Raw genomic sequence first — 12,653 nt, 5'->3', positions numbered from 1 at the left:
GCCGGGCGCCTGAGGATCATGTTCAAAGCCAGCCCGGACAGGAAAGTCCATGAGACTCTTATCTCTAATAAACCACTAGAAAACCGGAAGTGGCGCTATGGCTCAAGCAGTGGAGTGCTTGCCTTGAGCTAAAGAGCACAAGGACAGTGCCCAAGCCCAGAGTTCAAGCCCCACGACCAATCCCCCCCCCCAAAAAAAATTGTTATTTCCTATACTAGTTCTACCTCAAATCTTGATAACAAGAAATAAAATAGAAAATTACAGAATTAGAATCTGGGAGTCTTAAATTTACTCTGTGCTTCATTAAAACTTCGTTGTTTAATTTTTTCTTTAACTTGTTGAAAGACTTTTTTTAAAAAATTTTTCTTTTTCTGGTGATTATGGTATATTCACTGCATATCTGGGGAAGGGGGTGAAGGGAAGGCACAGAATCTGAGGGAAAAGTATGAAAAAGTGCAGCAGTGGAATGCACTGGACATAGATGAAAGTGAACTGTATAGCTCATGGGTGGAGATGGGAGGGAGAGAATGCCAGAACATATGATACTTTACGAAAGGAAATCTACTTATCTGACTCATGTAAAAGTAACCCTTCTATAATAACAATAAAGTAAATTCTAAAATAATTAACTTGTTGGGCACTGGCTCACACCTGTAATCCTAGCTACTTTGGAAGCTGGGATCTAGGATTGTGGTTCAGAAATTAAAATCAACCCAGTCAGGAAAGTCTGTGAAACTCCATTGAACCACCAGAAAACTGGAAGTGGAGCTCTAGCTCACGTGGTAGAGTGCTAGTCTTAAGCAAAAAAGCAAGGGACAGTGCCCAGGTCTCGACTTCAAGCCCCACACTAACAATTAACTTGGTTTAACAGTTATTTATTTATTTATTCATTTATTTATTGCCAGTCCTGAGGCTTGAACTCAGTGCCTGGGCACTATCCCTGAGCTTCTTTTGCTCTAGGCTAGCCCTCTACCACTTAAGCCACAGTGCCACTTCTGCTTATATTGTACTAAGGAATCAAATCTAGGGTTTCATGCATGCTAGGTAAACACTCTACCATTAAGCCATATTCCCAGCCCATGGTTTAGCATTTTAGACTTAACACCAAAAATTCTTTAGCTAAATGTATACAATTTTGACCCATCTGAAAAACTGGGTTTTAATTGTAAGTCTTGACTCCTTTTCTACTTCATTCCTCTCAGTTCAGATAGCTGGAGGAATGGGTGATACTGGACTTAGTAAGGATCTATAGATAATTACATTTCCTTTATAACATTCCTAAAGATTGTTCACCAAAATCTTATTTTTTTTAAAGTTAAGAAAGAAGAAAAGAAAAGGCATAAATCATCATCTTCCTCCTCCTCATCTAGTGATTCAGATAGCTCAAGTGATTCTCAGTCCTCTTCTGATTCTTCTGATTCTGAAAGTGCGTCTGAAGAGAAATCAAAAAAAAGAAAGAAGAAACATAGGAAAAATTCCCGAAAACATAAGAAGGAAAAGAAGAAGCGAAAGAAAAGCAAGAAAAGGTCTTTATTTTTTTAAGAAAGAAATTAGTATATATTACTTGTTTCACACATGAATAAAGTGTATTCCCATCAACGTCATCCCTTCTGTCACTCTTCCTTACCTCATCTCCTCCCTTTTTAAAATAATTTCAACAGGTTTCATTGTTCTATTTCCATGTAAACTATGGCAACCATATTCAGCCTCCTTCACCCTGTTGCCCCTCTCCCTTCCCTCTGTTAACCTCCTCCCAATTCCTAGTCTATCTTTTTACTACTTCTATGTACCTCAGTTAATTTTGTTTTCATTCAATGTGATTAATGTTTTTGGTTTTCCAGGGTTTTAACTTTTGGTGTTTTGTTTTCTGAGGTAGGGATCTTACTGAGTTTCTCAAACTCAAGATCTTCTAGCCTCCCAAGTATCTGAAATTACAGGTGCATGCCACTGCGCCATGTTTAAAAGGTTATTTATTTATTTTTTCCTGTCCTGGGGCTTGAACTTGGGGCCTGGGCTCTGTTCCTCATGCTCTCTGTGCTCAAAGCTAGGGCTCTACCACTTGAGCCACAACACCACTTCTAGCCCTGGCTGGCCTCAAAACTATGATCCTCAGTTCTCAGCATCCTGAGTAGCTAGGATTATAGGCATGAGCCGTTGGTGCCTGACTTATGTTTATTTTTTATTAGCATAAGGTTTAAGCAGATTTACAGGAAACCAGTCATATGTCTTTTATTTTCTATATCAGTTTTTGTTGTTGTTGTTTTGTTTTTTTGGGGGAGGGGTCTGGTCGTGGGTTCTGAACTCTGGGCCTGGCCACTGTCCTTCAGCTCAAGGCTAGCACTCTACAACTTGAGCCACAGCGCCACTTCCAGCTTTTTTTTTTCTGCTTATGTGGTGCTGAGGAATCGAATCCAGGGCTTCATGCATGCAAGGCAAACACTCTACCACTGAGCCACCTTCCCAGCCTCTCTATATCAGTTTTTTTCCTTTTTTTATCCTTTATTTCCTGTGCTCTTATATAATCATGTAACATTAGAAAGCAGATAATGACTGTATTTAGTTTTTCATTTTGTTGAGATAATAAAACTTAACTTTTATTTGCCTTGTTACCTCAAAAGCAACTACTTTCTTTACCTGTGTTTGAAATTTATCAGTATAGTACCCACAAGAATTCATAGATTTAGGGCTGGGAAGGTGGCTCAGTGGTAGAGTGCTTGCCTTGCATACCTGAGGCCCTGGGTTCGATTCCTCAGCACCACATAAGCAAAAAGAAAAAAGCCGGCAGTGGTGCTGTGTCTCAAGTGGTAGAGCGCTAGCCTTGAGCTGAAGAGCTGAGGGACAGGGCCCAGGCCCAGAGTTCAGGTCCCATGACCGGACCCCCCCCACCCCCCAAAAAAAAAAAAAACGAATTCATAGATTTATATTTTAGAAGAGTTTTTTTGGTTGGTGGTGGTGGTAGTGGGCTTGAACTCTGGGCCTGGGCACTGTCCCTCAGCTCTTCAGCTCAAGGCTGTGCTTTACCACTTAAGCCATGGCACCACTTCCTGTTTTCTGGTTGTTTAATGGAGATAAGAGTCTTATGGACTTTTCCTGCCCAGGATGGCTTTGAACTGCGGTGCTCAGATCTCAGCCTCCTGAGTAGCTAGGGATTGCCAGTATGAGCCACCAGTACCTGGCTAAGACTTTTTTTTTTTTTTTTTGTTTTTGGGTTTTTTTAAACTGTATTTTTTTTTGTCTTTTCTTTTTTGCTAGGCAAGCGCTTTGCCACTGAGCTACATCCCAACCCATATTTTTATGCTGGTTCTAGGGCTTGAATTTGGGGCCTACGCACTGTTACTGAGCTTCTTGAAGCTCAAGAGTAGTGCTCTACCACTTGAATCACAGCTCCATTCTGACTTTTTTGGAGATAAGAGTCATAAACTGGCTTTGAACTTAGGTCCTTGGATCTCAGCCTGGAGAAGCTAGGATTATTATAGGTATGACCCACTGGCACTTGGCTTAAAGTTTTGTTTTGGTTTTTGGTCTTTTGTGAGGCTTGAACTCAATGCCTGGGCACTGTCCCTGAGCTCTTTTCCTCAAGACTCGATCTCTACCATTTTGAGCCATAGCTATACTTGTTGTTTGTTTTGTTGGTCGTGGGGCTTGAACTCTGGGCCTGGGCGCTGTCCCTGTGCTCTTCAGTGCAAGGCAAATGCTCTACCACTTGAGCCACAGTGCCACTTCCTGTTTTCTAGTGGTTTTATTGAAGATAGGAGTCTCAGGGATGTTCAGGATTACAGGCGTGAGCCACTGGTGCCTGGCTTTCACTTCGTTTTTGAGTGGTTAATTGGAGCTGAGAGTCTTACATGGACTTTTCTCCTGGGGCTTGCTTTGAACTGCTATCCTCACATCTCAGACTCTTAAGTAGCCAGAATTACATGTGAGCCACTGGTGCCCAGCTAGAAAAATATTTTAGACTGATGATTTGGGGCATTTGTTTTTTAGTTATTTGGTTTGTGAGAAATTGAGACTTTTTTTTTTCCTAATGTGAACCCATTTTTGTGAGGGATAAGTTGGTGTGTGTGTGTGTTTATGTTATAAAGAAAAATACAACTGCATATTTCAGATAGCTGCATCATAATTAAATGTAACGTATTTTATGCATTTCTGTTAGCGCTTCTAGTGAAAGTGAGGCTGAAAATCCTGAAGCACAACCCCAGTCTACTGTCCGTCCAGAAGAAATCCCTCCTATACCAGAAAATAGATTCCTAATGAGAAAAAGCCCTCCAAAAGCTGATGACAAAGAAAGGAAAAACAGAGAGAGAGAAAGAGAGAGAGAGTGGTATGTGAATGAATATGTTTTATAGTGTCCTGTACACTTGTCATATGACTCTTCTTTTTTAAACATTTCATTATTTTAGAAAAGACTGACTTATTTAGTGGCCTTGTCCCAAACTAGAAAGACAAGTAAACTTTATATATTACAAGCAAGTATTAACGAAGTGTTACTTTTTGAAATAAATTCTAGGGCTGGGAAGGTGTCTCAGTGGTAGAGTGCTTGCCTAGTATGCATAAAGCCCTGGGTTCGATTCCTCAGTACCACCTAAATGGAAAAAGTCAGAAGTGCCGCTGTGGCTCAAGTGGTAGAGTGCTAGAGTTGAGCAAAAGAAGCTTCAAAATTATCCCATAGTAGAGTGACAACCTTCAGTATAAAAGCTAAGGAAGTATATAAGGTCCTAAGTTCAAATCCCAGTATTGGCATAATATACTAAAAGACTATCTTGTTTTATTTGGCTTCATACTATCTAATTATTATTAATTTACAATGTTTATAATATATAATGTTTTGCACTTGTAGAATTTATTTATATTTTTGCCAGTCCTGAGGCTTGAACTCAGGGCCTGAGCACTACTGAAGGTTGTCACTCTGCTATTTGAGCCACACCTCTACTTTTAGCTTGTTGATAGTAAATTGGAGATAGAGTCTTTACATCTGCTCAGGCTGGCCTCACAATGTAATGCTCATATCTCAAATTCTGAGTAGTTTACAGTAGATTATAGGCATGAGCTACCAGTGCTTGGGCTTTTTCTATATTATTTGTGTATATTAAACTTTTAAGCAAGAAAGAACCTTATATTTTAAATTTGTGTAATGGGAAATGTCTTATTTTCTGATTTACAGTGTTGTGATAGTGAAAACAGTTATGCTCAAGTACTTTGAACATTTTTGTACATAAAATATCACTAATTCTATAGGTTCTTTATGAGTCAGAATAAAGATTATGTCCAAAAGTGAAAAATAAATTCTCTTACTTATGACCAGAAATACATTAGTATCACATACAAGTGTTCTGAGTGACCGTCTTTTGCATTTACACTACAACAAAAACACAAAAATAATTATTTTTGTTATTTGAAATGGGATAATTTTGAAGGTTTGGATTAGATAGAAAAGGATCTTTCGTTTTTTGTGGGTTTTTTGGTCATTTGTGGGGCTTGAACTCTGGGCCTGGGTGCTGTCCCTCAGCTCTTCAGCTCAAGGCTAGCACTTTATCACTTGAGCCACAGTGCCACTTCCAGAAACCGATCTTTCTAAGGAAAACAATTAAAGAGAAATGGAATTATTAAGTTGACTTTGATGAGACTTTCTCAAATATCACGTACATGAATGTTGTTATTGGGCTTAATATATGGGCATGCTAATACTACATCTTGAACTTTTGTACACTTGCTTAATTTTTTTTTTTTTCTCAAGGCTAGTGCTCTACTATATGAGCCACAGGTCTGCTTGCTTTTGGTGGTGGATTGGAGATGAGAGTCACACTGTCTTTCTTTCCTGGGCTGGCTCCAAACTGCAGTCCTCAGATCTCAGCCTCCTGAGTAGCTAGGGTTACAGGAGTGAGCCACCAGCACCTGACAGTTTTCACTTTTTGATATAAACTATTGTATTAACATTCAGCTAGTTCAGACAAGTTTGTGTCTGCTTAATTCACATTATTTCCATTTCTCTATATTTCTCCTAACAATGACTTGATCAATAAAATACTTTGGTGTGAGATAATTTAAATTTTTTTCTTTGTAAGTTCCTTCTGTGTTGATTGTCTTTAGCACTACCAAATTAACTTCATCTTAAGTAATGTGTTTTAACAGTGACAGTGTTTCCTTTTTTGTGTTTTTGGGGGGGGGTTGGTGGGGGAGGGGGTGGTCATGGGGCTTGGATTCAGGGCCTGGGCACTGCGACTGAGCTCTTTTTTGTTCAAGGCTAGCATTCTTTCACTTTGAGCCCGAGCTCCACTTCTGGTTTTTGAGTGGTTAATTGGAGTTAAAAGTTTCATGGGGACTTTTCTGCCTGGGCTGGCTTTGAACTGCAATCTCAGATTTCAGCCTTCTGAGTAGCTAGGATTATAGGCATGAGCCACCAGTGCCCAGCTTAACAGTGTTTCTGAAGAGAGAAAGACTGGCATTTTGGGGCTGTTTAGTTGTGTATACTGAATAGACTAGCATTTTCTGCCTTCTGAGATTGGGTTACCACTACTCTTGGCCATTGACATTTGAAAAAATGTTTCTATATATTGCCAAATGTTTACTAGGACTTGATAGCATTTTAAGCTAAGAACCATAGATAATGTGTAGAATTTAAATTTATTAACTTCAGTCAATAAAGCAATATCATTCAGATTCATTTTTATAAAGGTAATGTGTTTTAACTTTCCCTTTGTTTACTTCTAGTAATCTTCCTAATTCTCAGCCTCCTTCATACCAGAGACGACTCTTAGTTACTAGGTCTGGCAGGAAAATTAAAGGAAGAGGACCAAGGGTAGGTGATTTTTTTTTTTTTTTTTTGGCTAGAAATGTTAATAATATTGTACTTCATCTTCCTTAAAGATTTTTAGAGGCCTTCTATTTGCATGTATTTGCAAATAGAACAATGAAATCTGTTGAAATAGTTTTAAGAAGGGAGAAAAGGGTTAAAGGTGAGTGATATAGGGGTGTGGTTGACCAGGATACATTGTACACATGTTTGGAAATCTCACAATGAAGCAACCTTGTATAACTAATGTATGCTCCTGAAAGAGAGAAAAGAAACAAGGAAATTAAGAAAGAAAAGAAAGATTGATTTTTAGAGATCTGGGCTTACAACTAGATGGTATAGTGCTTGTCTCAATATACACAATGCCCTGGCTTTTATCTCAAGTGTTGTAAGAAAACCTTTCTAGTGTTTTTTTGTTTGTTTGTTTGTTTTTTTGGGTCCGGTTGTGGGGCCTGAACTCTGGGCCTGGGCGCTGTTCCTCAGCTCTTCAGCTCAAGGCTAGCACTCTACCACTTGAGCCACAGCGCCACTTCCGGCTTTTTTCTTTTTGCTTTTGTGTGCTGAGGAATCGAACCCAGGGCTTCATGCATGCAAGGCAAGCGCTCTACCACTGAGCCACCTTCCCAGCCCCTTTCTAGTGTTTTTAAAATATTATTTTATGTTAATACTTTACCATTCAAGTTACTAAGTTTTAAGGGATATGTGGATATTGAATAATACATCCCCGTCCTTTTCAGTAGTACAGGGCTTGAATTCAGGACTTTATGCTGTATATCCATCCCTTAACAGTTTTTTAATTAGCCTATATTAGTTGTACCAAGGTGTATGTGCATAAGATGTCCATTTATCTCATCTTTCCGCATTTCTTAAAACAATTTCAACATGTTTCATAGTTCTGTTTTCATAGGTGCTTATAAAGTATTTTTACCATATTCATCCTAATGAATTAATTCAGGGTGACTGAAGGTGAATATATGTATAGTTTTTAATCGTAAATATTTCTGTCTTATGCTTCTAAACTGGAAATCTATAAGCTATAAATAGATTATGAGTAAATGTCATATAATGGGATTGGGACCCAGACACTGGTGGCTGATAGTTGTAATCCTAGCTACTCAGGAAGCTGAGATATGAGGATTGATATTTGAAGCCAGCCCAAGCAGAAAAGTTCACAACATTCCTATCTCCCAGTTAACCTGCCAAAAGGCCAGAGTGGAAGTATGGCTCAAGTGGTAGGATGCCAGCCTTAACTCAAAAAGCCAAGCAAAGCCAGGAGGCCCTAAGTTCAAGCCCATTATCAATCCCAAAATAAACAGCATAAAAAGAAATAGTTAAAAAGTAGGATTGAACTGGGTGCTGGTGGCTCATGCCTGTAATCCCAGCTATTCAGGAGGCTGAGATCTGAGGATCGCGGTTCGAAGCCAGCCCGGGCAGGAAAGTCTGTGAAACTTATCTCCAGTAAACTACCAGAAAACCAGAAGTGGTGCTGTGGCGTAAGTGGTAGAGTGCTCACCTTGAGCTGAAGAGCTGAGGGACAGCGCTCAGGCTCTCACTAGTATTATCAAATCCTGTTTTGCCCTTGAAATTTTTAATCTTTATCCATATTTGACCTGTCTTCTAATCTTCTGTCTCAGAACCTTCAACATAGTATTTTTTGTGCTTATATGACTCATCTATCCTTACCCACTTTCTGTTCCTTTCGTTTCCCCAGGTAATTTATTATAAACATCCAATTTTCACCTTTTACTGTTTTATCTAGTCCCAGTCCCAATGTTAGAGCTCTTTTTTTATACATTTTTTGATTCTGTTACACTCCCATATTAGATCTATTTCTTACTTTTTTTCTGATTCTGTTATGCTTGTCATATAATGTTCAATATCTTTGACTACATATCTATCCATATATATATATTTTTTTTTTTTGGGTCCGGTCGTGGGGCCTGAACTCTGGGCCTGGGCGCTGTCCCTCAGCTCTTCAGCTCTAGGCTAGCACTCTACCACTTGAGCCACAGCGCCACTTCCGGCTTTTTTCTTATGTGGTGCTGAGGAATCAAACCCAGGGCCTCTGGCATGCAAGGCAAACGCTCTACCACTGAGCCAACTTCCCAGACCCATCTATCCATATATTTTTATAGCTCCATGGAATACAAGTTCCAAGAGAACAAAATAAGATATATCTTAGCTCACTAATGTTTCCTTAGTACTTGGAAGAATGGTTGGCCATCCTATAGGCTACATACATATTAGTTGAATAAATGACCATCTGCATTTCCTCTGCTACTCTCTTAATGTTTTGCTTTGAAATATGAAGTATATAGCACTCAAGTTAGAACTTGGCAACTTGTAAGAATTAATAAATCAAGTATGCTTGTCATCTTGGATAGCATTCTTCTATGGGAAGATATGAATGACTAAAGCTGCTGTCGTTAATTTTTTAATTTATTTGTTTTTGTTGTGGGGCTTGAACTTTGCCCTGGTGTTGTTCCTCAGCTCTTAGACTCAAGGCGAGCATTCTACCACTTGAACCACAGCACCACTTATGTTTTCTGGTGGTTAATTGGAGATAAGAGTCTCATAGACTTTCCTGCCCAGACTGGCTTTGAACTGTGATCCTCAGATCTCAGCCCCCTGAGTAGCTAGGATTACAGGCATGAGCCACCAGGGCCCGGCAATATTTATTTTTTAAATTGGGTTATTTTATTTCTTTTATTTATTTATTATTGTGAAAATACTGCACAGAGGGGTTACAATTAGATAGGCAAGATAATGAGTACAATTCTTATCAAGCATTGTAGCCTCCTCCTTTGTTTCCCCTTTCCATCCCTTCCCAGCCTCCCCCCGGGTTATTTTATTTAGTGGGAGAGGGTTCATCATTACATCTCCACACATGTTTATATTGCATTCCAATCAAGCTTATCCTCTGTATTACACTCCCTGAAACTCTCCCTTAAAAAAAAATCAATGTTTGCAATAGGGATATTCCTTGTTCTGTCTTAACAATTGCAAACAGTTAATGTTCTTTTTTTTTTTCAATTAATGTTTCTTAATAGGAATTTACAATAGTAGTTCTGCCTTATTGATTTCTAACCTGAAAGCTAAGGAATTTGATTGATTGATTGATTGATGTTGAGCTGCAATTTTAGAGAGTACAGAAATATTCAGCATTTTATTTGAACCTAGGAATATCTATGCTTTAGCTATTGTATTGCCTTTAAGTTTCTATATGTTCATTTTGTCCCTTTTTTATTTCTTAAGCGTTACCGAACTCCTTCCAGATCAAGATCAAGGGATCGTTTCCGACGTAGTGAAACTCCTCCACATTGGAGGCAAGAGATGCAGAGAGCGCAAAGAATGAGAGTGTCAAGTGGTGAAAGATGGATCAAAGGCGATAAGTAAGAGTTAATTACTATTTCAAATGTAGTGATAAGTATTTTTTAAGCTATTATACAATTATCTTGCTTTTAAATTATTTCTGTAGACCTTATGGACAACACAGTATCTTTTAGCTAATAGCTACCCATTCTTTTCCTATAACATTTCAATTTTTTTCTTTTTTTTCTTTTTTTTTTTTTTTAGGAGTGAGTTAAATGAAGTAAAAGAAAATCAAAGGAGCCCAGTTAGAGTGAAAGAAAGAAAAATAACTGATCACAGGCATGTATCTGAGAGTCCAGACAGAAAAACAGAAAAAGAAAAGAAAGTTAAAGAGCATAAATCTAACAGCAAAGAGAGAGACATTAGAAGAAATTTAGAAAAAGATGATAAATATAAAAACAAAGTGAAGAAAAGAGCCAAATCTAAAAGTAGAAGTAAGAGCAAAGAGAAATCAAAAAGTAAGGAAAGAGATTCAAAACATAACAGACATGAAGAAAAGAGGTTGAGGTCAAGGAGTGAAGAAAGGGATAATGGGAATGTTAAAGAAAAAGAAAAGCAGTCTGATTCTAAGGGCAAAGATCAGGAAAGGAGTAGAAGTAAAGAGAAATCTAAACAGTTAGAATCAAAAAGTAATGAGCATGATCATAGTAAAAGCAAAGAGAAGGATAGACATGCACAGTCCAGAAGTAGAGAACGAGATGCAACTAAAAGCAAACACAGTTATAATAGTAGAACAAGGGAACGAAGCAGAAGTAGAGACAGGAACAGAAGAGTGCGATCTAGAAGCCATGAAAGAGATCGCAGTAGAAGCAAGGAGTACCATAGATACAGAGAACAGGAGTACAGAAGAAGAGGAAGGTCACGAAGCCGAGAAAGAAGAACATCATCAGGAAGATCAAGAAGTAAAGATAGGAGAAGGAGGAGGAGAGATTCAAGGAGCTCAGAGAGAGAAGAAAGTCAAAGCAGAAACAAAGAAAAATACAGAAACCAAGAAAGTAGGAGTTCACACAGGAAAGAAAATTCTGAGAGTGAGAAAAGAATGTACTCTAAAAATCGTGATCACAGTAGTTCAAATAATAACAGGGAAAAAAAGGCTGATAGAGATCAAAGTCCATTATCAAAAATAAAACAAAGCAGTCAGGACAATGAATTAAAGTCCTCCACATTGAAAAATAAGGAGGATGAAAAGACAAGATCCTCAATGGAAAAAGAAAACCAAAAATCAAAGGGTCAAGAAAATGACCATGTACATGATAAAAATAAAAAATTTGATCATGAATCAAGTCCTGGAACAGATGAAGACAAAAGTGGATGAGTGAGTTGTATAAATTTAATGTCTCAAATTTTAAGTTTTAGAGACTTGATGAATATCTTTTATGTTGTTTTCATTGTTTGAGTTGTTTTCTGTTTGTCTTTTTTTTTTTTTTTTAATGTGGACTTCATTGAGTTGATCTTTTGATAATCTGCAACCTGGATAATTTGTACTGCTGAAGTTTTAATAAACTTGAAATGAGAAAAACACTTGGTGTTATACTGTGTGCTATGTTAAACTTTTATGTATGCATTTTTCTGTTACAGCACTCAGCCAATAACATCTTGATTTGCTTAATCAGCCCTTTGGAAACAAGCATAAGTGGTGGTTATAGCTCATTGTTAAAAAGGCTTGTTTCTTATGATTAACTTGAGAAGCCACTAGAAGACATTATATATAGATTTTCTGGTTGCATTTATAATAGAGGCTTGCAGCAATTCCTTTTAATTACACAGAAGCAGGATCCCAATTTGTAGTCTTAAATCATCACTTGATTTTACTCTTTAAGGTAGATACTGATCTTGTGTTTTGTGCCTTTTTCTTTATAGTTCTAGACATAGCTTATTTTCTATTACTTTTTCAATCTAGTTCTTGTTAACTAGTTGTCTATAATAATAGATGAGTACGTTCCCCACGGCCCCCATCCCCGCCCCGTTTATGAACTAATTGAGCTTGAGTTGCTGTTATACAGCATTCAATAGGAACCATACATTGAAAGCTCAGACTAATTCTCAGTGCTATGTTCCTTTTGGTCTAAAGAGTAGAAATTTTTGCTTTTTGAGGATATTATTTTATTATTCCCTTTTCTAAAATGTAAAAAACATTTTTTCATTAAATTATACTACTTATCCTTAAGCTAGAAAGTTCTAGAAATTGTTAATATTGACATCTAAGATTTTTCTTGGCCACCATAAAGACCATTGAGTGTTGACTCTGCATGATTTTTGTTTAAACTTGAGCTAACTTCTCTCATAGTGTACATTTCAAAAGGCAGGAAAATGCATCTTTTCTATATATGTAACATAATAAGCTGTAGCATGTTTATGACTGATTTCTTTGTTCGGGTGGTTTATACCATTTACTGTTAACATTATTTTAACCTGGCATGTATAACACTGCCATTTAAAGTAGAATAGAAAGTTACAAAATTTGATAGCTTACAGAATTAAATACTAGACC

General features: G+C 37.7%; 1 protein-coding gene across 2 annotated transcripts in view; it reads left to right on the top strand.

Moving 5' to 3' along the window:
- Ppig (peptidylprolyl isomerase G) overlaps positions 1 to 11,683 on the top strand; it is a 45,679-nt gene extending 33,996 nt beyond the window's left edge. For both annotated transcript variants that reach the window (XM_042694109.1, XM_042694110.1), the window contains exons 10-14: positions 1,316 to 1,526; positions 4,154 to 4,321; positions 6,709 to 6,796; positions 10,046 to 10,182; positions 10,367 to 11,683. In XM_042694109.1, coding sequence (XP_042550043.1) covers positions 1,316 to 1,526; positions 4,154 to 4,321; positions 6,709 to 6,796; positions 10,046 to 10,182; positions 10,367 to 11,477 — 1,715 coding nt within the window. In that variant the 3' untranslated portion in view covers positions 11,478 to 11,683. The remainder of the gene's footprint in view (positions 1 to 1,315; positions 1,527 to 4,153; positions 4,322 to 6,708; positions 6,797 to 10,045; positions 10,183 to 10,366) is intronic.
- The last annotated feature ends 970 nt before the right edge of the window (positions 11,684 to 12,653 follow it).

This window comes from Dipodomys spectabilis, unplaced genomic scaffold, assembly GCF_019054845.1.
Source record: "Dipodomys spectabilis isolate Male_0828 unplaced genomic scaffold, ASM1905484v1 ptg000174l, whole genome shotgun sequence".
NCBI lineage: Eukaryota > Metazoa > Chordata > Mammalia > Rodentia > Heteromyidae > Dipodomys > Dipodomys spectabilis.
Note: the sequence above shows the minus strand (reverse complement) of the source record. Positions and strands in the feature narration are given on the sequence as shown.